Source organism: Pelophylax lessonae (genome assembly GCF_965119305.1).
Source record: "Pelophylax lessonae genome assembly, chromosome: 2".
NCBI lineage: Eukaryota > Metazoa > Chordata > Amphibia > Anura > Ranidae > Pelophylax > Pelophylax lessonae.
The window spans coordinates 738276783-738302290 of record NC_138769.1 but is presented as its reverse complement, the minus strand read 5'-3'; the positions used below and the strand labels follow the sequence as shown (position 1 = coordinate 738302290).

Sequence of the window (25508 nt, the reverse complement as noted above, 5' to 3'; positions counted from 1 at the left end):
AAGGAGTCTCCCATCATGGAGGACCAGTCCTGCATTTCAGAGAAGAGATCATCAGGAAGAACTTACCTCCAATGAAGGGGTCGCCCAGCATGGAGGACTGGTCCTACATGTCAAAGAAGAGATCCTCAGGGAGAGGTTACCCCCAATTAAGGTGTAGCATGGAGGTCCGGCCACACATGTCCCAACCTGGTGCCATCTTCTGCTGGCCAAGGGAGAGTAAATGATGCACAGAGCAAACCAAATGTCATCTAATTAGGTGTTAGATGTACTTTAAACAGACTGATAGCCAGCAAAAGACGGATATGGTCTCCTGTCTGTGTAGACTTGGTTGGAGGCCCAGAATTGATTGAGCAGGTTGTCCCGCAGTTGTGAGCCGCACACACACACACACACACACACGCACACACACACACACACACACACACTGACAGCTCAGTAGACACGCTGCTTCTCTCACTCCCTCCTCTGCATGTTTCCGCAGGCTGCATTAGGATCTGTTACAGCATCAGCATCAAACCCCCTCTCACAGACCGGGAGGAGACAGCTCCTTATTGCTCCATTATCCTCTTCCCCCAGCCCAGGGAGAAGGTGACAGCAGGAGGACCAGGACCAACCCCCCCACCACCACCACCACACTGCCCGGCTCAGACCCGGCCCGCCAACTCTCTTTTCTCCTGGACTGACCGGACAGTGAGAGGATGAGCAGCCATGGGTCAGGCTTGCGGCCACTCCATCCTGTGTCGGAGCCAGCAGTACCAGCCTGCCACTTCTGATCTGTGAGTACCAGCCTGTGCCCAGGCACTGGGGGGTTGTGGAGCGTTGCATGGGACATCTGGGAGGGGGGAGGGGGGAGGGGGGGGTTGTTTGACAGAACTTGTCTGACAGGTGACAGCGAATGCTGCTTGAATGTTCTAAATGAAGTCCAATGAAATTGCACTTTATTTACTTGCTGTATGAAGTTCTCGGTGGTGTAGCGCCGCCTTAGGCTGTGGCCTCCAGGCGGAGGTCGTTGGGGTCAGCGTTAAGTTTATTCCATTGATTCTCTTATGATAAAAAGGAGATTGATGACTTTTTTACATTGTTGCTGTTAGTTGGTTTATAGAATGATGACTTTTTACATTGTGATGGTTAACGGTTCCCCTGAAGATGGGACAAATCCATGCCATTGAGGGACTACACGTACCAGGGCGGATCGGGGTATGCTGAGATTTGTAGTCCCCCCCCCCCCCCCCCAAGGCATCTTGAATCACCTAATGGTATCTGTAGATGTCATGGACATTATTTTTCATCGTATAGAATACAAAGTAGCAGAAAATCTTTCACAGAACAGCCAAGGGACTATAAGAAATGTTCATCCTCTACACTGTTGTTCCCCTTGGACAGATAAGTCCATTGTGTCCCTCTGATGACACCTAAGAGGGAGCAGACTATAAAAAGTGAATTTGTGTGTCAGGGCAAGAAGAATATATTTGTCATTTGGTTGGATAATTTCTTGTATTTTGATACCCGCCAAGGTCATGGCGTTCTCTGGGAAATGATTGATGACTCGTGTATAGATTGTGTCTGCTCTGCCAGTCTGCCGTCAGCGTCCTTTTCCAAAGGGTGGCGGTTCCTCCGCCGTGCACGGGTGGGCACACGGGGGGCGGCTCCGGGGGGCCATTGGCCTTATTTAAATGAAATCTGTTCAAAGAGAATTACAGCAGATGAAAAATGTTCATTGCCTGGCTGCCATGCTCGATCTCTGTGATCTTGAGAAACGAAAAGGAATGCGCAGCTGATGAAATCAGAGCAGAGTCAGCGTTTGGTAAAGTTTGGGGACGGGCATGACAGCCCGGCAACTTTTTAGAGGGAGATCAGCAATGGTACTTTCCATCTGGCTTTCATAATAGGCAGGAAAAAAACAAAGGGCAGTTCAACCAATCAATTCATCACCATTGTGGCAACATAACACTCTGAATTAACTCCCTGCTATCCTGATATATATACAATGTATATATGTATACATATATACATGCATATATACATACATATATATATATATATATATATATATACATACATATATATATATATATACGTATATATATATATATACATATGTACATATATATATATACATATATACATATATATACATATATATATATATATACATATATATATATATATATATATATATATATATATATATATATATATACATGTATATATACATATATATATATATATATATATATACATGTATATATATATATATATATATATATATATATATATATATATATATATATATATATATATATATATACACAGTATATATACAGTGTGCGTGTATATATTTATATAGAGAATATATACAATGTGTTTGTGTGAATATAAATACTATACATTATATATATATATATATATATATATATATATATATATATATGAAAATAAATAAATATGTGTATATGTATGTATATATATAAATAAAATATATATATATATATATATACACACCCTGTGTGTGTACATATATATACATACCCTGTGTGTGTGTATATATATATATATATATATATATATATATATATATATATATATATATATACATATATATGTATATATATATATATACATATATATACATATATATATATATATAATCATAATAATATAAATAATATTTGTGTATCTCCCCATAGCCCAGCACTTTCCAAATATGTGACAGATTAATAATAATACATGCATGAAATCAAATTATGATTATTATTAATAATAATAATAATAATAAAAAATACAAATAAAATAATAAAACAAACAATACTGATTTCTAAAAAAAAAAGGTTTGTTCTGTTTTATTTATTTACTTATATTTTTTATGTTATTTTTATTTTTTTTTTACAATTTTTTTTAATGCACATATCCATTTATCAGAGGGTGCCGTTTACTATTATTAATTTGTCACGTATACACTGGTGTAGGGTGATAAACTGTATAAGTGGGTGAGAGGTAAAGAGCGATCAGTGATGATATGTGGTGGGTATTTGGCATCTGGGTTTCTTCATTCCAAGCTCCTCTATGGATTTGGATTTTATGTGGACATTTTCTTAAAGGCATTTTGTGGACTGCCTCTATTATGAACGCTATATTTTACACCGATTGGATGTGATGGTTTATATTTATTTTTGTGATATATGTTCATATATATGATCACTCGATGTATTTTTTAGCGCTGCTCTTATGAGTTTCTACCTTTTAAATGTTTACTTTTGCCATAATAACACAATTTAAATTGTATAAAGTGTGGAACCATTGAAATAATATTTTAGGACAATTGTTAGTGAAATGTAATTGTACAAAGAAAAAATTATAAAAAATGAAATAGAATTTTCTATACTATATTCTATTCATATATCTTTGTAAGTTTTATAAACTGACTGGGAAGTTCTGTGTATGAGCCCTGGTTAAGATAATATTATGCAAATAAATACATAGTACATTGTCACATATTTACATAGTTACTTGGTTGCATAGTTACTTATGTACATATTTACATGGTCACATATTTACGTGGTCACAAAGTCACATGGTCATATAGTTACATAGTTGTATGGTCACATAGTTACATGGTCATATAGTTACATAGTTGCATGGTCACATAGTTACATGGTCATATAGTTACATGGTCATATAGTCACATAGTTACATAGTCACATAGTTACATAGTTACATGGTCATTTAGACACATAGTTACATGGTCACATAGTTACGGGAGCTACATGGTCATATAGACACATAGTTACATGGTCACATTATCACAGTTACATGGTCATATAATTACTTTGTCACATAGTTACTTGGTCACATTGTTACATGGTCATATAGTTACATAGTTACATGGTCACATAGTTACATGGTCATATAGTCACATTGTTACATAGTCACATAGTTACATGGTCATATAGTTACATAGTTACATGGTCACTTAGTTACTTGGTCACATAGTCACATGGCCAAATGGTCACATAGTTACAGAGTCACATGGTCACATAGTTACATAGTCACACGGCACATAGTTACATAGTTCCATGGCCACATAGTTACATGGCCTCATAATTACATGGTCACACAGTCGCATAGGTTCTTTGTCACACAGTTACATAGTTACATGGTGACAAAGCTACATAGTTACATGGTCACATAGTCACATAGTTACATGGTCACATATTCACATTGTTACTTGGTTACATAGCTACAGGATCATATAGTTACATGATACATCCAGTTCAACCTATGGAAGTAATCTCAGGTGATATCAGGCACAGGTAATCTCAGGTGATTTCACACATAGGTAATCTCAGGTGATATCACACTCAGGTAATCTCAGGTGATATCACACTCAGGTAATCTCAGGTGATATCACACTCAGGTAATCTCAGGTAATATCACGCACGGGTAATCTCAGGTGATTACACACTCAGGTAATCTCAGGTGATATCAGGCTCAGGTAATCTCAGGTGATATCACGCTCAGGTAATCTCAGGTGATATCACACACAGGTAATCTCAGGTGATATCATGCTCAGGTAATATCACACTCAGGTAATCTCAGGTAATATCACGCACATGTAATCTCAGGTGATATCACACTCAGATAATCTCAGGTAATATCACAAACAGGTAATCTCAGGTGATATCACACTCAGGTAATCTCAGGTAATATCACGCACAGGTAATCTCAGGTGATATCACACTCAGGTAATCTCAGGTAATATCACGCACAGGTAATCTCAGGTGAAATCACACTCAGGTAATCTCAGGTAATATCACGCACAGGTAATCTCAGGTGATATCACGCTCAGGTAATCTCAGGTAATATCACGCACAGGTAATCTCAGGTGATTACACACTCAGGTAATCTCAGGTGATATCACGCTCAGGTAATCTCAGGTGATATCACACACAGGTAATCTCAGGTGATATCATGCTCAGGTAATATCACACTCAGGTAATCTCAGGTAATATCACGCACAGGTAATCTCAGGTGATATCACACTCAGGTAATCTCAGGTAATATCACAAACAGGTAATCTCAGGTGATATCACACTCAGGTAATCTCAGGTAATATCACGCACAGGTAATCTCAGGTGAAATCACACTCAGGTAATCTCAGGTAATATCACACACAGGTAATCTCAGGTAATCTCATGCACAGGTAATCTCAGGTGATATCACGCTCAGGTAATCTCAGGTGATATCACGCACAGGTAATCTCAGGTAATATCACACTCAGGTAATCTCAGGTAATATCACGCACAGGTAATCTCAGGTGATATCATGCTCAGGTAATCTCAGGTGATATCACACACAGGTAATTTCAGGTAATATCACGCACAGGTAATCTCAGGTGATATCACGCTCAGGTAATCTCAGGTGCTATCACACACAGGTAATCTCAGGTAATATCACGCTCAGGTAATCTCAGGTGATATCACACACAGGTAATCTCAGGTGATATCATGCACAGATAATCTCAGGTGATATCACACACAGGTAATTTCAGGTAATATCATGCACAGGTAATCTCAGGTGATATCACACTCAGGTAATTTCAGGTAATATAATGCACAGGTAATCTCAGCTGATGTCACACTCAGGTAATTTTAGGTAATATCACGCACAGGTAATCTCAGGTGATATCACGCTCAGGTAATCTCAGGTGATATCACGCTCAGGTAATCTCAGGTGATATCACACACAGGTAATCTCAGGTGATAACACGGACAGGTAATCTCAGGTGATATCACACACAGGTAATCTCAGGTAATATCACGCTCAGGTAATCTCAGGTGATATCACACACAGGTAATCTCAGGTGATATCATGCACAGATAATCTCAGGTGATATCACACACAGGTAATTTCAGGTAATATCATGCACAGGTAATCTCAGGTGATATCACACTCAGGTAATTTCAGGTAATATAATGCACAGGTAATCTCAGCTGATATCACACTCAGGTAATTTTAGGTAATATCACGCACAGGTAATCTCAGGTGATATCACGCTCAGGTAATCTCAGGTGATATCACGCTCAGGTAATCTCAGGTGATATCACACACAGGTAATCTCAGGTGATAACACGGACAGGTAATCTCAAGTGATATCAGGCACACTTAATCTCAGGTAATATCACGCACAGGTAATCTCAGGTGATATCAGGCACAGGTAATCTCAGGTGATATCACGCTCTGGTGATATCATGCTCAGGTATTCTCAGATGATATCACGCAACACTGAGTACAAAGGTACATACTTGTAGATGCGGGTGGATAGATGGTCCTAAACTGGCCCTCCTCCACCTTTTCCTGCACTAATCCTACCTCTCCCTATCTAGATGCCCCTCACCAAAATGACTCAGCAGGGTCTATACTCTATCAAGCCGCTCTGAGTCCAATATTGCTGCCCAAACCTCAGGAGATCTCAGTGTCCAATCAGACACAGGCTCTCCCATGATGACCACCAGAACCCCAGTACAGAGGAAAAGTTAGTTCTCTGTGGGGGTTTCTAGCTACGTAGATTAGATAAATAGATTATACCCTTCCACATCTGATCACTATTGGCACTGTTCTAAAAATAAGGGAACCTTTCTCCACACATGGTGGGATTTCTATCACATTAAAACTTTCTTGGACTGGGCCAGGGGCATCTCCAATGTTCCAGGCCCCAACTGCACCAATTGGCACCTTACTATCGATTAATTACTAAGATTATACCCTTCTACATTTGATCTCTCTCTGAGCTGTTCTAATGATACCAAGCGTTTAATTCCCCCATTGATTGGAACTTTCAGACCAGGTTCCCACTAGCTGCGACTGCGGCTCTCAGCAAGGGGTCCTGTGCGTCCATGTTCCCCATTTCAGGTGCGAATCAGGTCAGAATTTTTGCCTGAATTGGGACCAGAAACTGAGCCACAGACACACAGGACCCTTTTCCAGTGCTGGCCTTGGCTGCCCTGGAGGTGTGTGAACGGGCTCCCTTGAGCTCTATTGAAAAATCTAATTCACATACGTGTGAACCCAGCCTAAAGGTTAAATAAGCACTTATTATCTAAAAATGTATACATTTTTATTTTTGTTTCCATAAAAGGATAGTATACAAATAACATTAAAAATCCCACATAGTAGGATGGATACAAAATCACAAAATGCAGTATATTATATGCTTATTTTTTCTTATACTCGCAGAGACCTGCCCACTCAGCCACCCCACCACCCCATCACCTCACTACCTCACCACCCCACCACCTCACCACCCCACCACCTCACCACCCCACCACCCCACCACCCTATCACCTCACCACCCCACCACCCTATCACCTCACAACCCCACCACCCTATCACCCCATCACCTCACTACCTCACCATCCCACCACCTCACCACCCCACCACCTCACCACCCCACCACCCCACCACCCTATCACCTCACCACCCCACCACCCTATCACCTCACAACCCCACCACCCTATCACCCCATCACCTCACTACCTCACCACCCCACCACCTCACCACCCCACCACCTCACCACCCCACCACCCCACCACCCTATCACCTCACCACCCCACCACCCTATCACCTCACAACCCCACCACCCTATCACCTCACCACCCCACCACCCTATCACCCCACCACCCTATCACCTCACCACCCCACCACCCTATCACCCCATCACCTCACTACCTCACCACCCCACCACCTCACCAACCCACCACCCTATCACCTCACCACCCCACCACCCTATCACCCCATCACCTCACTACCTCACCACCCCACCACCTCACCACCCCACCACCCTACCACCCCACCACCCCACCACCCCACCACCCCATCACCTCACTACCTCACCACCCCACCACCTCACCACCCCACCACCTCACCACCCCACCACCCCACCACCCTATCACCTCACCACCCCACCACCTCACCACCCCACCACCCTATCACCTCACCACCCCACCACCCTATCACCCCATCACCTCACTACCTCACCATCCCACCACCTCACCACCCCACCACCTCACCACCCCACCACCCTATCACCTCACCACCCCACCACCCCACCACCCTATCACCTCACCACCCCACCACCCTATCACCTCACCACCCCACCACCCTATCACCCCATCACCTCACTACCTCACCATCCCACCACCTCACCATCCCACCACCCCACCACCCTATCACCTCACCACCCCACCACCCCACCACCCCACCACCCTATCACCTCACCACCCCACCACCCTATCACCTCACCACCCCACCACCCTATCACCTCACCACCCCACCACCCCACCACCCTACCACCCCACCACCCTATCACCTCACCACCCCACCACCCTATCACCCCACCACCTCGCCAACCCACCACCTCACCATCCCACCACCCCACGACCCCACCACTTTATTTTATTTTTTTTTACAATGTGACTGACTATGACTCTGTCCATTCAGAAAAGGAAGGAGCTGGTAAATTACATATTTACCGACCCCTTCCTGGTTCTCTATTGTTACACATCCCCTGCAGCAGCCGGCAGGAAAGGGGAGGGATCACAGTGGGGGGGGGGGACCAGGGGAGCACACAGGGGCCCAGACAGCAGAACACAAGTGAACTGGATAGGAGGAGTGGTGAGGGCAGCATACAGAGGAACCAATCTCCTCCATTTTCCTCTTGCAGCTACAGGAGGAAAAAGGAGGACATTGATTTCTCTACATGCTGCCCCCGCCCCCCTCCTATTCAGGTGTACAGGGGAGCCACACAGGCCCCCTGAAGCATTGGGCCCAGTTGCAATTGCAACCCCTGCAACCCCTGTAGTTACGCACCTGCTTCTGTCCTTCTTTTCTTCCCCATTTGTCCCTCATTTTGGTCTAATCTATATAGTTGTATATAAAATACACTATTTTTCTATCAGAAAGTATTTCCCAGTGCTAAACCTTTCATCCAATTTCTAAATTGCTGCATTTGTAAATGTCAAAAGCCGGTATAAAGGAATAATAGTGGTAAAAAAAAAAAGCACTTGTGGGTTTAACCACTTCTGGAACGGAAGATTTTCCCCCTTAATGACCAGGTCTTATTTTCCGATTCGTCACTGCGTTATTTTAATGGACAATTGCACGGTCGTGTGGCGCTGTACCCAAATAAAATTGATGTCCTTTTTTTCCTTATAAATAGAGCTTTCTTTTGGTGGTATTTGATCACCTGTGCGATTTTTATTTGTTGCGCTATAAACAAAAAAAGAGCAACAATTCTGAAAAAGATATATATTTTTCACATTCTGCTATATAACATTCCCCAAAAAAAATAAAAAAAATAAAAATAAAAATTTTTTAATCATTTTAGGCCAATTTGTTTTCTGCTACAAATTTTTGGTAAAAAAAAAAAAAAAATCGCAATAATCATATTTTTATTGGTTTGCGCAAAAGTTATCGCGTCTACAAACTACGGGAAAGATTTATGTCATTTTTATTGTTTTTTTTTTTTTTTACTAGTAATGGCGGCAATCTGCGATTTTTAGCGGGACTGCGACATTGCGGCGGACAGATCGGACCCCTAGCTGACATTTTTGACACTTTTGGGGGGGACCAGTGACATTACTACAGTAATCAGTGCTAATAATATGCACTGTCACTGTACTATAATGACACTGGCAGGCAAGGGGTTAACAGTGTGGGTGATTAAGGGGTTAAATGTGCACCTAGGGGCGTGTTTCTAACTGTAGGGGGTGGGGCTTGTGAAATGACCATAGAGGAATGTGATCCTATATAGAAGGATCACATGAGCTCTGTGATCATTCCAGGGAGAAGAACGGTCAGCTGTGTTTACAACATCCGACCGTTCTTCTCTCTCAGTGGGGAGCGATCGCGGGTGTCAGGCGGCAATCAGAGCCTCCGGCCCCGTGCATCAGAGTCCCCACTGACGAGCGGGGGCAGGAGCGTGCCGCTGGCGGCGCATGCTCGCCCCCTAGCTGCAGTGCCGCAACCGACGTATACCTATGTCGGTTCGCGCAGGAGGGCCGCCCTGCCGCAGTATAACTGCAGCGGGCAGTCGGGAAGCAGTTAACTAATAAATTCTCCTTTAACCACTTCCCCTAGTTTTAAAAAAAGAGCTACTCCCGAACTCTAAATTGGTAACTGTTAACATTTTTAAAGCGTGGCCTATGGAGATTTTTATTGACCGTAGATTTGTCGCCATTCTGCGGGTGTGCGCAATTTTAAACCGTAACATGTTAGGTATCTATTTACTCGGCGTGACATCATCTTTCACATTATAGAAAAAAAATGTATATATTAATCTATTTAAATTTTGCAGTTTGTACATACACTAGCACTTTTGTAATTATTATCCAATTAATTTAATCTTTTATCCATAAACAGATATCACTATTAGGATTTTAGCATTTAAACCACATTTATTAGACACATTAAAGATTAACCTACAGGTATTGCGCTAATTATTTTTTTCTAATCATACAAAAAAAATGGGCTAACTTTACTGTTTATTTATTTTTTTAAATGCAGTGAAATGTAATTTTTCCCAAAAAAATGGCATTTGAAAGACCGCTGCGCAAATACCGCGTGACAAAAAATATTGCAATGACCGCCATTTTATTCTCCAGAGTCTTTGCTAAAAAAAATTAAAAATAAATATATACAGTATATATATATGTATATATATGTATACTGTGTGTATATATATATATATATATATATATATATATATATATATATATATATATATATATATATATATACTGTATGTATATATATATATATATATATATATACTGTATGTGTGTATATATATATATATATATATATATATATATATAATGTTTGGGGGTTCTAAGTAATTCTTTACAAAAAAAAAAAAATAATTTAACTTGTTAAAAACAAGTGTCAGAAATAGGCTCGGTCCTTAAGTGGTTAAGCAGTTAAGGGCGGCCCTGCTGCACTAAATGTACGTGGGGCGGTCATTATGAAGTAAAGGGGGCGTGGCAGGGGGTGTGTTCTTTTTTTTTTCATACCTTTGCTAATAGGTGTCCCTCATTCCCATCTCAGAAAGTGGGGAGGTATGTAGACCTCATGACCCAGTTCCCAGGGGGGGCTTTCCTGCTCCATCACCCCACCTTGCCTCAAGCTGACACAGTGTGTTTTAGATGTATTCCTAGTTCTGTGCCAATGGGGCAAAATTGGATGTTCTCCTTCTGTTTTCTGTACAGATGGAATGTCATTCATTCATAAAAAAAAAAAGTGAATCAGGAAAATACTGCACTAGGGCCACTAGATGGAGCCGATGAGCAAAGGGGAAATAAATACTTGGTTGGGAATCCTTAAATGTTATGATGACCATTGTTCTTGGGGACAACTTAGAAATCCTTGCCCTGATCACAGTTCACAGTCAGACGGAGCCCCCCCTCATTTCATAGCTAGAGGACGCTAGAGCATCATATATCCCATTCCTCCCTGGCCTACCCCTTTCATCCATTGGATTTCAGTTCCTTCCTTCCATGGAGTCTCAGTATCACATGTGAGCATTATCAAGGATGGTCTGCATGCAAACGCAAGCTGCCTAAGAATGCCAAGTCCTATAGACCAGTGTTTCTCAACCTTTTTCCAGTCGGGGCGCCCTTGAAAAGTATTTTTAGTCTCGAGGCACCCCTGTTCAAGGTTTGGTTTGCGTTACTGTATGTTGCTGAACACGCGCAAAGTCGTGCTCATTCCTGATGCACAAACAATTGCTCTGCTCTTTTGGTGGGGCCATTAATTCTTAATGGTACCCCACACATTGGCAAACATGGGGTGCTTTTGGTGCAGCTCAATTTTGATAAAAGTGTCAGGGACTTCTTTCCCTGCATTTCTGCGGGTAGGGAAGCCCATTGAAATGAATGGGCTGCCCTGCACACAGCACGCAGCCACACAACCGAGGGCTTGTTCACATGTCAGATTGGAGGTGCAGTAAAACCACATGGTTGAGCTGTTTTTACCACCCCCAACTTCTCCTCCTTTAGCTTCAGAGGCAGCAGCTGGGGGTGTACCCAGGGTGAATGGGGTAATGGGGCTGCACTGCAACTACCCCACAACTGTGTGCATTGCACTGTTGCGCGTAGTGATGCTGCATTTACAGGCTTAAAACCGGTGGTGAGGAGGTAAGATATTGTATCTTTACCGCCTGCCAAATGCCTCTGAAAAGCAATCTGAGCATAGATTGCTTTTCAGAGGAGCAGCAGTATAATAAAAAGCAGTTCTGATAGTACAGGAATGGGGGGGGGGGGGGGTGTTCAGGACAAGTAACAGACAAATATAAATACATACACACACACACACACACAGACACATGCAAACACACAAATACATGTATACACATACAGACACATGTATATATGTGCACACAGACAGACGGATGAATACACACACATGTACAAACACACACACACACAGACACATGTATACACACACATGTACAAACACACACATACAGACACATGTATACACACACATGTACAAACACACACATACAGACACATGTATACACACACATGTACAAACACACACACATACAGACACATGTATACACACACAAACACATGTACAAACACACACATAAAGACACATGTATACACACACATGTACAAACACACACACACACACACACACACACACACATACAGACACATGTATACACACACATGTACAAACACACACACACACACACACACACACACACATACAGACACATGTACACACACACACACATGTACAAACACACACACACATACAGACACATGTATACACACATGTACAAACACACACACACACACATACAGGAACTTGTATATACACACATGTACAAACACACACACACACACACACATACAGACACATGTACAAACACATACAGACACATCTATACACACACATGTACAAACACACACACGCACACATACAGGCACATGTATACACACACATGTACAAATACACACATACAGACACATGTATATATGCACACAGACAGACACATGTATACACACACATGTACAAACACACACACACACATACAGACACGTGTATATATACACACACATGTACAAACACACACGCACACACATACAGAAACATGTATACACACACATGTACAAACACACACCTACAGACACATTTATACACACACACATGTACAAACACATACAGACACATGTATATATGCACACAGACAGACACATGTATACACACACATGTACAAACACACACACACACATACAGACACGTGTATACACACACATACAGACACATGTATACACACACATGTACAAATACATACACACATACAGACACATGTATATATGCACACATACAGACACATGTATACACACACACATGTACAAACACACACATACAGACACATATACACACACACAAGTACACACGTACAGATACATATGTTTACACACACATGTACACAAATACAGACCCATGTGCACACACATATGTACACACACATACACATGTATAAAGCCCTTTTAAAATGTTTTAGCACAGTATCTTTTCTCATTCAGCCAGGTACTTCACTGTAGGGGGAAGCAGACAGCATAGTACACTCCTCTTTACTTTCACTTTGCTGAGGCTGATGGAGCTCCCCTCACAGTGACTATGTCCAGTTCGGCAGGGGATTGGGAGATCGGGTTCATCTGATAGCCCTTCTCTCCCATGATTCCACGGTACACCTGAAGGACCTCTGGCAGCACACCAGTGTGCCGCGGCACACTTGTTGAGAAAGGCTGCTATAGACTGAGACCTAGCCATCAAGGCACTTTGATATTTGCATAACTCCTCCCAAGAGCCATCCCACTCTTTAGAGGAGTACTGAGGCAGGGTGCTGTGATGTTTTCAGAAGGCTATGTACAGCACCCTCCTGGCCCCTCCCACCAGCCTTGATCTGCTTACATTACATAGAGAAGCACAGAGCCCCAGGGTTGACAGTAAGCTATGTAATGGAATGTTGTAGTTATCATGCTGATGGGGAGGAAGGAGCCAGGGAAGCAAATATATAAGCAGATTAAACTTCAACTTTATGGAAAATAAATGACATCTAGTTTGAGTTTACATCTAATTTCACATTTTTGGAGGAGGGTTTGCTATTCTTCCCCAGGCCTTGTCTCGTGTGAGCATGATAGGGAAACCTTGAAGGGAGACAGTCCATGAACTCCATATTTTCTTCAGTCAGCAGCCATGAATAATTAAAGCTTCTCAGTACTCAGATGAAGCTCCAGATGCGAGGTTAAGAGAGTGAAAGTTTTTTAATGGTTGCACTGGGCGACGTTCCCAGTACCCCACCTCCGACACTGCATGGAGGGCATAAAGCCAGCGCTTAGTGATCTCGTATCTCTACAACAATTAGGCACTTAACTCTCCTTTTACTACATTGACGTGACTTGCGGGAATAACTAGTTTTCTCTTTTATTGAGCAATATTTTTTTTTATGATTTTGAAAATGTGGTGTGCATGGCTGGGGCTGGAGTATAGGTACAGCTGAAGGATAAGCGTGCGTTCAAAAGATGCCTCATAATCCACTGCCCTTGTGTTTATATATTAGTTAAATAAAATCGCAGACCCCAGGGATTGACTTTACGTTCGTCTCATTGTCTGGCCTCCACCATGGCAAATGTTGCTTCTTCTAAAATGTCTACCGAGCATGACCATAGGGGACAGGCCATGCTTGATCCATGCTTGGAATGGTCTGTTGGCAGTGGGACACCTACCAGGGAAATCCACCTCCATGGCCATTGGATGTGAGGTTCTTGTGCTGATGAAGCCATGCTTCATTTATGCTTGGAATCGTCTGATGGTGGTGGGGCACTAAGCAGGGGAATCCTTGAATGTCAGCCATCATTATATGTAAAGTTCAGGCCAACAGAAAGTATGGCGGACAGGAAATTGTGTATATCAGGGTGGGCAACTGTGGGTCCCTTGGCAGGATTCGGAACATGGCCATCACCAGTTGCACAGTCTTTGCAGCTGCACAAAGACCCTCCAGGACTATTTATACTAGATTTGGGACAGCGCCTGCCCAGGCTTGTGCCATGGCAAATGTGGCTTCTTCTGAAATGTCTACCAAGCATGACTGTAGGGAACGGTTGTTGGCGGTATTGCACTTGCCAAGGGAATCCACCTCCACGGACATTGGACATGAATTTCTTGTGCTGAAGCCATGCCTGAAATGATCTGTTGGTGGTTGGGCACCTACCAGACGAATTTACCTCCATGGACATTGGGTGTGAAGTTCTTGTCCTGAAGCCACACTTGATCCATGCTTGGAATGGTCTGTTGGCAGTGGGACATCTGCCAGGGAAATCCACCTCCATGGCCATTGGATGTGAGGTTCTTGTGCTGATGAAGCCATGCTTCATTTATGCTTGGAATCGTCTGATGGTGGTGGGGCACTAAGCAGGGGAATCCTTGAATGTCAGCCAACATTATATGTAAAGTTCAGGCCAACAGAAAGTATGGCGGACAGGAAATTGTGTATATCAGGGTGGGCAACTGTGGGTCCCTTGGCAGGATTCGGAACATGGCCATCACCAGTTGCACAGTCTCTGCAGCTACACAAAGACCCTCCAGGACTATTTATACTGGATGTGGGACAGTGCCTGCCCAGGCTTGTGCCATGGCAAATGTAGATTCTTCTGAAATGTCTACCAAGCATGACTGTGGGGAATGGTTGTTGGAGGTATTGCGCTTGCCAAGGGAATCAACCTCCATGGACATTGGACATGAATTTCTTGTGCTGAACCCATGCTTGAAATGATCTGTTGGTGATTGGGCACCTTCCAGACTAATCCACCTCCACGGACATTGGGTGTGAAGTTCCTGTGCTGAAGCCACACTTGATACATGCTTGGAATGGTCTGCTGGCAGTGGGACACCTACCAGGGAAATCCACCTCCATGGCCATTGGATGTGAGGTTCTTGTACGGAAGCCATGCTTCATTTATGCTTGGAATCGTCAGATGGTGGTGGGGCACTAGCCAGGGGAATCCTCGAATGTCAGCCAACTTTATATGTAAAGTTCAGGACAACGGAAAGTATGGCGGACAGGGAATTGTGTAACTCATGGTGGGCAGCTGTGGGTCCCTTGGCAGGAATTGGAACATGGCCATCGCCAGTTGCACAGTCTCTGCAGCTGCACAAAGACCCTCCAGGACTATTTATACTAGATGTGGGACAGCGCCTGCCCAGGCTTGTGCCATGGCAAATGTGGCTTCTTCTGAAATGTCTACCAAGCATGACTGTAGGGAACTGGCCATTCTTCATCCATGCTTAGAATGATCTGTTGGCGATATTGCACTTCCCAGGGGAATCCATCTCCATGGATATTGGACATTAATTTCTTGTGCTGAAGCCATGCTTGAAATGATCTGTTGGTGGTGGGACACCTACCAGAGGAATCCACCTCCATGGACATTGGGTGTGAAGTTCTTGTGCTGAAGCCATGCTTCATTTATGCTTGAAATGGTTTGTTGGTGGTGGGGCACCTGCCAGAGGAATCCTTCTCCATAGACATTGGGTGTGAAAATCTTGTGCTGAAGCCATGCTTCATTTATGCTTGGAATCGTCTGATGGTGCCAGGGGAATCCTCGAATGTCAGTCAGCATTGTATGTAAAGTTCAGGTCAACGGAAAGTATGGCAGACAAGGAATTGTGTATCTCATGGTGGGCAACTGTGGTCCCTTGGCAGGAGTTGGAACGGGGCCATCACCATTTGCGCAGTCTCTGCAGCTGCACAAAGACCCTCCAGGACTATTTTTTCTAGATGTGGGACAGTGCCTGCCCAGGCTTGTGCCACAGCAAATGTGGCTTCTTCTGAAATGCCCATGGAGCATGACCGTAGGGGACTGGCCATGCTTCATCCATGCTTAGAATTGTCTATTGATGGTGGAGCACTTGCCAGGGGAATCTACCTCCATTGAAATTTAGTGTGAAGTTCTTGTGCTGAAGCCATTCTTCATGCATGCTTGAAATGGTCTGTTGGTGGCGGGGCACCTGCCAGAGGAATCCAGCTCCATGGACATTGGGTGTGAAGTTCCTGTGGTGAAGCCATGCTTGATCCATGCTTGGAATGGTCTGATGGTTGTGGGGCACTTGCCAGGGGAATTCTTGAAGGCCAGTCAGTATTGTGTGTAAGGTTCAGGCCAGCGGTGTAGAATCTTCTTGATTCTTGTTACATTGGCTTCAATACCATATGCAAGCCTTATCAATGGTGATGCCATTTCTGCAGACATTTAAATGCCATTGTGTTGTAAGACTGGTGGTCATCTTTGTAAACTAACTCAGTGACGTGCATGTTTGTTGAATCTTCAACTTACTGGACAAAAAGATAAAAAAAGTTCCATGAGGGAAGATTCACACTAAAGAGTTCTATTGTTGTGCGTTAATGAACATGTGTTATGGCATGCATTAATATATGTTTCGGTAAGCAGGCCGTTTATTATGAATGGAGCGCCAATGCACCTCAACAGATGAAAGAATGTGCATGACCCTTTTTTCTACATCACAACACACAGTCATTGCCACAATGCACAAGTGTGAATGGGCCCTCAACATCAGCCAAAACCTTTCAGGGCCTGTTCACACTGGTGCATTGTAGCATTGCACTTGTTAATATGCTTTACCACAGCGAATGACAGTACACCTACTCTATGTGCAGTGTGTTGCACTGCCATTCGATGCGAATGGCACCCCAGACTGTTTTACAATAGAGCCCAATGCACAGCATTGTGGTGCGCTGTGTTGTAAAAAAATGTCATGTACGTTTTTCATTTTTGCTATGTTGGCAGCCCAACATAATGAATGGACAACCATAAGGCATGCCTTAATGCACGTTAACATGTGCATTATAACACTGCTACAGAATGTTTTAGAGCAGTGACCTCAAAACCAGATGTGGCCCTTTGCTCGGCTTTATCTGACCCTTGGGGCACCATTCCATCCACTGATAACAATGATGGAGTACCATTCCTCCAACAGATACCAATGATGGGGCACTATTAATGGGGCACCATTGCTCCCACGGATACCAAAAATAGGGTACCATTGCTCCCACAGACGCCAGTAATGATGTACCATTACTCCCACAGACACCAATGATGGGGCACCATTATTTACACAGATACCAATGATGAGGTACCATTCCTCCCACAGAAACCAACCATGGGGCACTTTTACTGCCACATAAACTAATGATGGGGCACTGTTACTGCCACAGACACCAATGATGTGGCAAAATTATTTCCACAGACATCATTGATGGGGCACCGTTAATGTCACAGACACCAATAATGAGACCCCAGTTATTTCCGAAGATTCCAATGTTGGGATATCATTCCTCCCACAGATACCAATGATGGGGCACCATTGCTCCCACAGACACAAAACATGGGGCACCACTACTCCCACAGATACCAATGATGGGGCATTATTCCTACCAATGACACAAATGATGGGGCACCATTCCTCTTACAGATACCAACAATGGGTTACCATTCCTCCCACAGACACCAATGATGTGGTACCATTACTCCCACAGACACCAATGATGGGACACCATTGCTTCCACAGACACCAATGATGGGTCACCATTGCTTCCACAGACACCAGTGTTGGGGCACCATTGCTTCCACAGACACCAATGATGGGTCACCATTGCTTCCACAGACACCAATGATAGGAAACCATTGTTTCCATAGACGCCAAGGATGGGGCACCATTGCTTCCACAGACACCAATGATAGGAAACCAATGCTTCCACAGACACCAATGATGGGACACCATTGCTTCCACAGACACCAATGAGCAAGCACCATTTCTACCACAAACACCAATGATGGGGTACCATTCCTTCCTCAGATACCAGTGATGGGGCACCATTGCTCCTACAGATACCAATGATGGGGCACTATTCTCACCAATGGCACTAATGATTGGGCACCGCTACTCCCACTGACACCAATGAAAGGGCATTAATCCTCGCTTAAATACCAACAATGGGACATTATTCCCCCCAATAGAACCAAGAATGGGGCATTGTTTACTCCCATTGATGCTGGGGCATTTTCTACTCCTGCAGTCTGGCCCCCCCTAAATCCTGAAGGACAGTAAACTGGCCCTTTGTTTAGAAAGTTTGGAGACCCCTGTAAATGGGCCTTAGAGGAAAATGAAACAAATATAATTAGCTGCCCCTTTTTACCCATGCCGGGTTGTGAAATTTGGTTTATCTTTTCGTAAATGCCCTCTCTGCCGTTCCTCTCAGTGGCAGTCAATGCTGCAAGAAAGCCCAAGGTGCGTTCCCCTTGAAGAATGTGTCAACTAGACTCAACCTTTTCACTGCTGCATTCGTTATTATAATTTTCCCACATATTAAATGCACATTTTTGGCTTGGAAATTCTTAACCCCCCAAACACAACACCATATGTATATATTCTGAAAGCAGAAGCATTGTAGAATTATAAAAAAAATGGCAGTTGCTATTTTTTATGTCCTACGATATTTGCACAAATGTTTGTCAAATCTATATTTTCAGTAAAAGATATATTTGAATTGATTTTTTTATACAATCAAACACAATATAATTTCCATGTTTTTAAATATAAAAGAAGAGATTGTGTTGAGTAAAGAGTGAGATATGGGAAGTCTCAAAATTGTGTTTGCAATGGAAACATTGAACAAAGATGAAAACCCAAAATTGAGCATCACTTAAAAACCTTTAGGCCCGTTCACATTACGTGCTTTGGAATTCCCGTTCCAAATAGCGGCAAAACACAAGGTGCGTGTTTGGGTGCCATTATTATTATTGGTGTGCATAGGGCAGCCCATTGAACTGAGTGGGCTGCCCTATGCCTGACATGCAGGATCGCATGAAAATGGTGCCTTAAAAATCACGAGCGGGAATGCTCCTTTCCGCCATGTTATGTGAATTGGGCCTTACAGCTTATCAGTTTAGGCTAGTATCACACCCTGTGTGTTGGACATGCATGCAATATTGCGTGCTTTCCTGACACGCAGAGAAATTGAAAATGGCACCCTATGCATCTGCCAACGTGTGCGTCAAACCACAAGGTGCCACAGCAACAAGCAGTTTGGTGCAGTGCGTCTTTGTTAAGTGTCAGGGACTGTTCCATGTTCCTCATGCACATGGCAGCCCATTGAAAAGGAATGGACTGCCCAACTTGTTCTGTCTCACCCAGGGCAGCCATCAGAAATTTTGAGGCCCCTAATACAGCTTTAGGCTGGGCCCTCCAGGCCTGACCACCAACACTGACATTCCCCAGGGCCCAATGACCATTCCACCAAGTCCTTCAGTGCCCCACTTTTATTACAACCTAATATATGAAAATGAAGAGTGTATTCCAAGTCATCAGCAGTGGCGGCTGGTGAATGAAAATTTTGGGGGGGAGGGGGGGGGGCGGCAAACCAACACCCCCCCAGCAAGACGGCCTGCTGGCAATCAAATCTACCCCTCTCTCCTCCCCCCTCCCGGGATGGACGGCTGGCTGCCCGGAAGGACAGCCAGCATCCTTACCTGCTCTTTCCCCGAGCGGCTGCGTGTCTCCTCCCTCTTTCTGGCCAATGGCCAATAAAATCGCTTCTCTTTTCAGCCAATCAGGGAAGGGGTCCCATGACCTGCTTCCTGATTGGCTGGGAGGAAAATCAGTGTGATAATAGCGAATTTTCGTTCGCTATTGTCATACAACTGGCTGGGCTCAGGGCGCAGTGCTCTGCGCCCTGAGCCCACCCTTTTTTGAAGCCTATTAGAGTCTCTGGCTCAAATCACGTGCTTAAAAAAAAAAAAACATTGGAATCCATGCGTCCGGTGCCCTGCATGTAGATTAGGGACCCGGACGCATGGATAGCGGGGGCGATGCCCCTGCGCCCCCAATGGACTGGCCGCCACTAGTCAGCAGTGCTTTCAAGATTTAACAGTAAGCAATTACACTTTGGCCTAAAAATATGAAGCCTGCCACTACAACATTTCACCTCTCCTTTCTTTACATGCCCATTTCACAGGGGGGTTAAAATTTTCACCCTACCTTCCTTCACATAGCCATTTCATTTCAATACGGCAAAGAGACAGCCCCATATGTTCAGCAAAGAGACATCCCTATCCTGCAAAGAGACATCCCAGTCAATCAAAGAGACAGCCCCTCCATCAAAGAGACAGCCCCTCCATCAAAGAGACATCACATCCATCAAAGAGGCATCCCCTCTAGCAAAAAGACAGCCCAGTCCATCAAAGAGACAGCTCCTCCATCAAAGAGACATTCCCTCTAGCAAAAAGACAGCCCAGTCCATCAAAGAGACAGCTCCTCCATCAAAGAGACATTCCCTCTAGCAAAAAGACAGCCCCTCCATCAAAGAGACATTCCCTCTAGCAAAAAGACAGCCCAGTCCATCAAAGAGACAGCCCAGTCCATCAAAGAGACAGTCCCTCCATCAAAGAGACATCACCTCCATCAAAGTGACAGCCCAATCCAGCAAAAAACTCATCCAAATCCAGCAAAGAGACATCCCTCCGGCAGCTTGGGACACCAGGGTGGCTGGGCCCCTAGTGATACCGGGACCCCTAAGTGTGTATGGGCTGTCCCCCCCTGATGGCAGCCCTGGTCTCACATGTATTTTTGCTAAAAAAAACCTTGAAGAGAAACTCCACTCACTATATATATATATATATCCATATATATATATAGATATAGATATATCCATATATCTATATATATATATATATATATATATATATATATACATGTATATATCCATATATATATATATATATTATATGTATGTATATATATATATATATATATATATATATATATATATTTTTTTTTTTTTTTATCCCTACTTATCTGTTTTCCAGGCTTGCCCTTGATTCCCATACTCATCTACCCAGTGGATTCAGCGTTACCCTACTGTAATCCACTGATCAGCAGTCCGGGTCCCGCGCCGCCATCTTGGTACCCTGTATAATGAGTGTAATCGTGTTTTTGATTTTGAACTTTGGCGGGGCTGAAAATGGTTTTCCTGGTGCATATAATGGCTGTTTGAACAGGTGGTGATTAGCTGAGGACTAATAGAGGATGAGTCTCGCAGTCAGTGAGTGATAAGGAGATTAATGTTCACAGACAGACACAGGAACGCTTTGCTGGGCCGCCTAATTGAAGCTGATTTGACATTTTGATGCCGGCTCAAGGTAATAAACATCCAGCATGTTGGAACACAGATGCCGAGTGAGCCACGCACATTAAATATTGTGTTTTATGGTAATCCATCCTGCTTGAAAAATTGTAACCCTTTCACATCAGGTAGGCAGGCTAGACCAGAATGGTTCTAGCTGGAGTGCTTCCTTATTATGTAATATTCTGCTAACCCTATAGAAAGAGGGATGGGTGTGGCAGACCGCTAAATCTCACCTTAACTAGCAACTGATTGGTCACTAAAACTATATAGGGGGCCCAAAAATAAAGGATGGGGAGGTAAAGCCAAACTCCGGCCAACCAATGAAGCTCTAGAGCCAGGACCTATGGCTTCATTTATTGCTATGGAGTTGGTGGCTAGCCCACCTGCGCCAGGGCAACACATGATGCGGGGCAGGTGAAATGAAGGGTCACCCCGAGCATTCAGGAGAGGACTCCTGCCTCCTCCAGACCTCCTCTAACTCCCACCCTCTGCCGGGCTGCTAGAACCAAAGGGTGGGGTTCTGATATGAAGAGGGCTTTGGGTGATTGGGGGGCTCTGCATCTTTGGTCTTGACTGGGGGGCTTTGTGACCGTGTAATTGGGGGTCTGTAATTGGAAAGGGGAGACTGTTGTGATGGGGGACCTCTGATGTGATTGGGGGGCCTCTTATGTAAAGGTGGACCTTTGGTGTGATGGAGGGCCTTTGATGTGATGAGGGGCTCTAATGTTGATAGGGGGGCCCTGATGTGAAAGAGGGACTCTGATGTGAAGGGGGGCCTCTGATGTGATGGGGACACCTCTAATGTAATGGCGGGCCTCCCATGTGAAGGGGGGACTCTGATGTAAAGGGAAGAGGGCTCTATTGTGATGAGGGGGCCACTGATGTGATGAAGGGAACTCGGATCCTTAAAGTTGTTGTGTGCATCGACCAAGGCCCATTGGTGACATTTACTATTTTTAAAAAATTTAGACTAGGGTGCCCTGGAATTTTTATACTTTTAAAGGGTGCCATGACTTTGGAAATTTCTGCTGTAAGCTTCTTTAAAGTCGGTTGTTCTCTTAAAAAATCAACAAAAATAATATCATTTCATTTTCCCCACCGAGTCCATTGCATTCCACCAAAATGGCAAAATCTCCCAATTTTCTATACATTTTTGTGGAAATAAAAAAATGTTTCTTACACTCACTGGAATTAAGGAAGCCCCTTGGATGACCAGTGAAACGTCTTTAACATTACAGAAAAAGTCCAGCTGGATGCCTCCATCTACTATTAGCTACACCCAGTGCTGTATTTTGGGCTAGGCCAACAAGGCCCAGGCCTAGGGCGGCAATTTGCAGGGGGGCAGCAAAAAAGCTTCCCCCCTCCACCTGAGACTCTATTGGCCACTGGTTGCTAGAGCTGCCTCTCTCATTCCCCCCTCTCTCTCACCCCCCCTCTCTCTCTCTCTCTCGTATCCCCCCACTCTCTCACACCTCCTCCTCTCTCTCTCTTTCATCCTCCTCTCTCTCACCCCTCCTCTCTCTCTCTCTCTTCCCCCCCCCCCTCTCTCTGGCCACCGGTTGCTAGAGCCGCCTCTCTCATTCTCTCCTTTCTCTCACCCCCCCTCTCTTTTGCTCTCATCTTCTCTCTCTCACACCCCCCCTCTCTCTCTCTCTCACCCCTCCTCTCTCTCTCTCACCCCCTCTCTCTCTCACCCCTCTCTCTCTCTCACCCCTCCTCTCTCTCTCTCTCTCTCATCCCCCTTCTCTCTCTCTCTCATCCCCCCTCTCGCTCTTTCATCCCCCCTCTCACTCTCTCACTCACCCCCCCTCTCTCTCTCATCCCCCCTCTCTCTCTCATCCCCCTCTCTCTCTCTCATCCCCCCTCTCGCTCTCTCATCCCCCCCCCCTCTCTCTCTCTCTCTCTATCACTCACCCCCTCTCTCTCTCATCCCCCCCCTCTCTCCCCTCTCGTGAGATCTCTGGGGTTAATGCTGGGACTTGTAGTCCTTCAATTTTGGAGGGAGCCACATGGGGCAAATTTACATTGGAGGGGGGGCGCCCAATTTTAGTCTTGCCTAGGGCAGCACAAAACCAAAATACACCACTGGCTACATCATGACTTACATGAATGAGAACCTTCACACAAAATTTTGGAATGATTTGACTGAAATTTGGAGTTTTCTTGATGCCAGAACAGTGTCCAGTGTATTCTAACGGTGAGGGAAGTTTTTCCTCTGTCAGAATATAATAGCTCAGTGGAAAGAATTCCCCCATCCACATCAAGTCTGTGAATAGGGCAATCAGGTCATTCTTTTTGTTCAACCCGCTGGTTGAATGAAACAAATGACTGATGTATGGGCTGCCTTACTTCCTCACCGCTGGATTCCTTCAAGACTTTGCAGTGTTTGCTTTTAGAAGAGTTGGGGAGGGGATGGTGCCGAGCTTCAGTCTTCCATCCAAGCATTATCCTAGCTTTACTTTTAGCCTACAACATAAACTACTTGCCTCTGAATTGAATCCTAACTGTATCACTAACCTCACCCATTAGCCCAAGGTCATCCCCTTACTTCAAACCTTACTTTTTACCCACAACTTAATCCTCACCCCCAAACTCAACCCTAATCCTACCACTAATCCTGAACCTTCAACCTCAACCCTTCAAATCCTTCAAATACTTCTTTCAAACCTTATCTCCTACTCACAATTGAATCCTTACCTCAAACCTCAATCCTAACCCTATGTAACGTTCATGCGTTTTTGTTAATGGATGGATTTTCAGCTGCAGAATTATCACACTCAGTAGCCTTGTAGAGATACTGTTGAATAAACCTATCCAACTCTCAGGACTTCATCACCGTGTACAGCCTGTTATGCAATATACATATACTCAATCAGATGTTTTAGTGGAGGGATAGAACATATGAGAATGTATAGATGAGAGACAGGTTGTATGGTGATTACTAGGAGTAATATTAGGAGAGTTGCAGGTGATGGTAAAGCAGATAGGTTCTGATGTCTAGTATAATGCAGATGGTAAGAGGACACAGATGGAGTATACTTAGACAGAGTAACCTAGTGCAAGGATAGTTGAAGGTAGTCCCAAGAGCTAACAGTCTATGCAGATGGTATGGAATAGATAGATAGATAGTCCTGGTAATTGCAGTAGATGACAGTAGGAGATTGGTTAGTAAGGAATCCCCTGTGGGGTACTTATCACTTAGATAGGTTAGTAGTAACAATGTCCATAGATAGAGAGG

At 44.0% G+C, this 25508-nt stretch overlaps 1 protein-coding gene across 1 annotated transcript in view; it reads left to right on the top strand.

Moving 5' to 3' along the window:
• Positions 1-411: 411 nt before the first annotated feature.
• PDE2A (phosphodiesterase 2A) overlaps positions 412-25508 on the top strand; it is a 992945-nt gene continuing 967848 nt past the window's right edge. The window contains exon 1 of the mRNA XM_082244574.1: positions 412-776. Coding sequence (XP_082100700.1) covers positions 709-776 — 68 coding nt within the window. The 5' untranslated portion in view covers positions 412-708. The remainder of the gene's footprint in view (positions 777-25508) is intronic.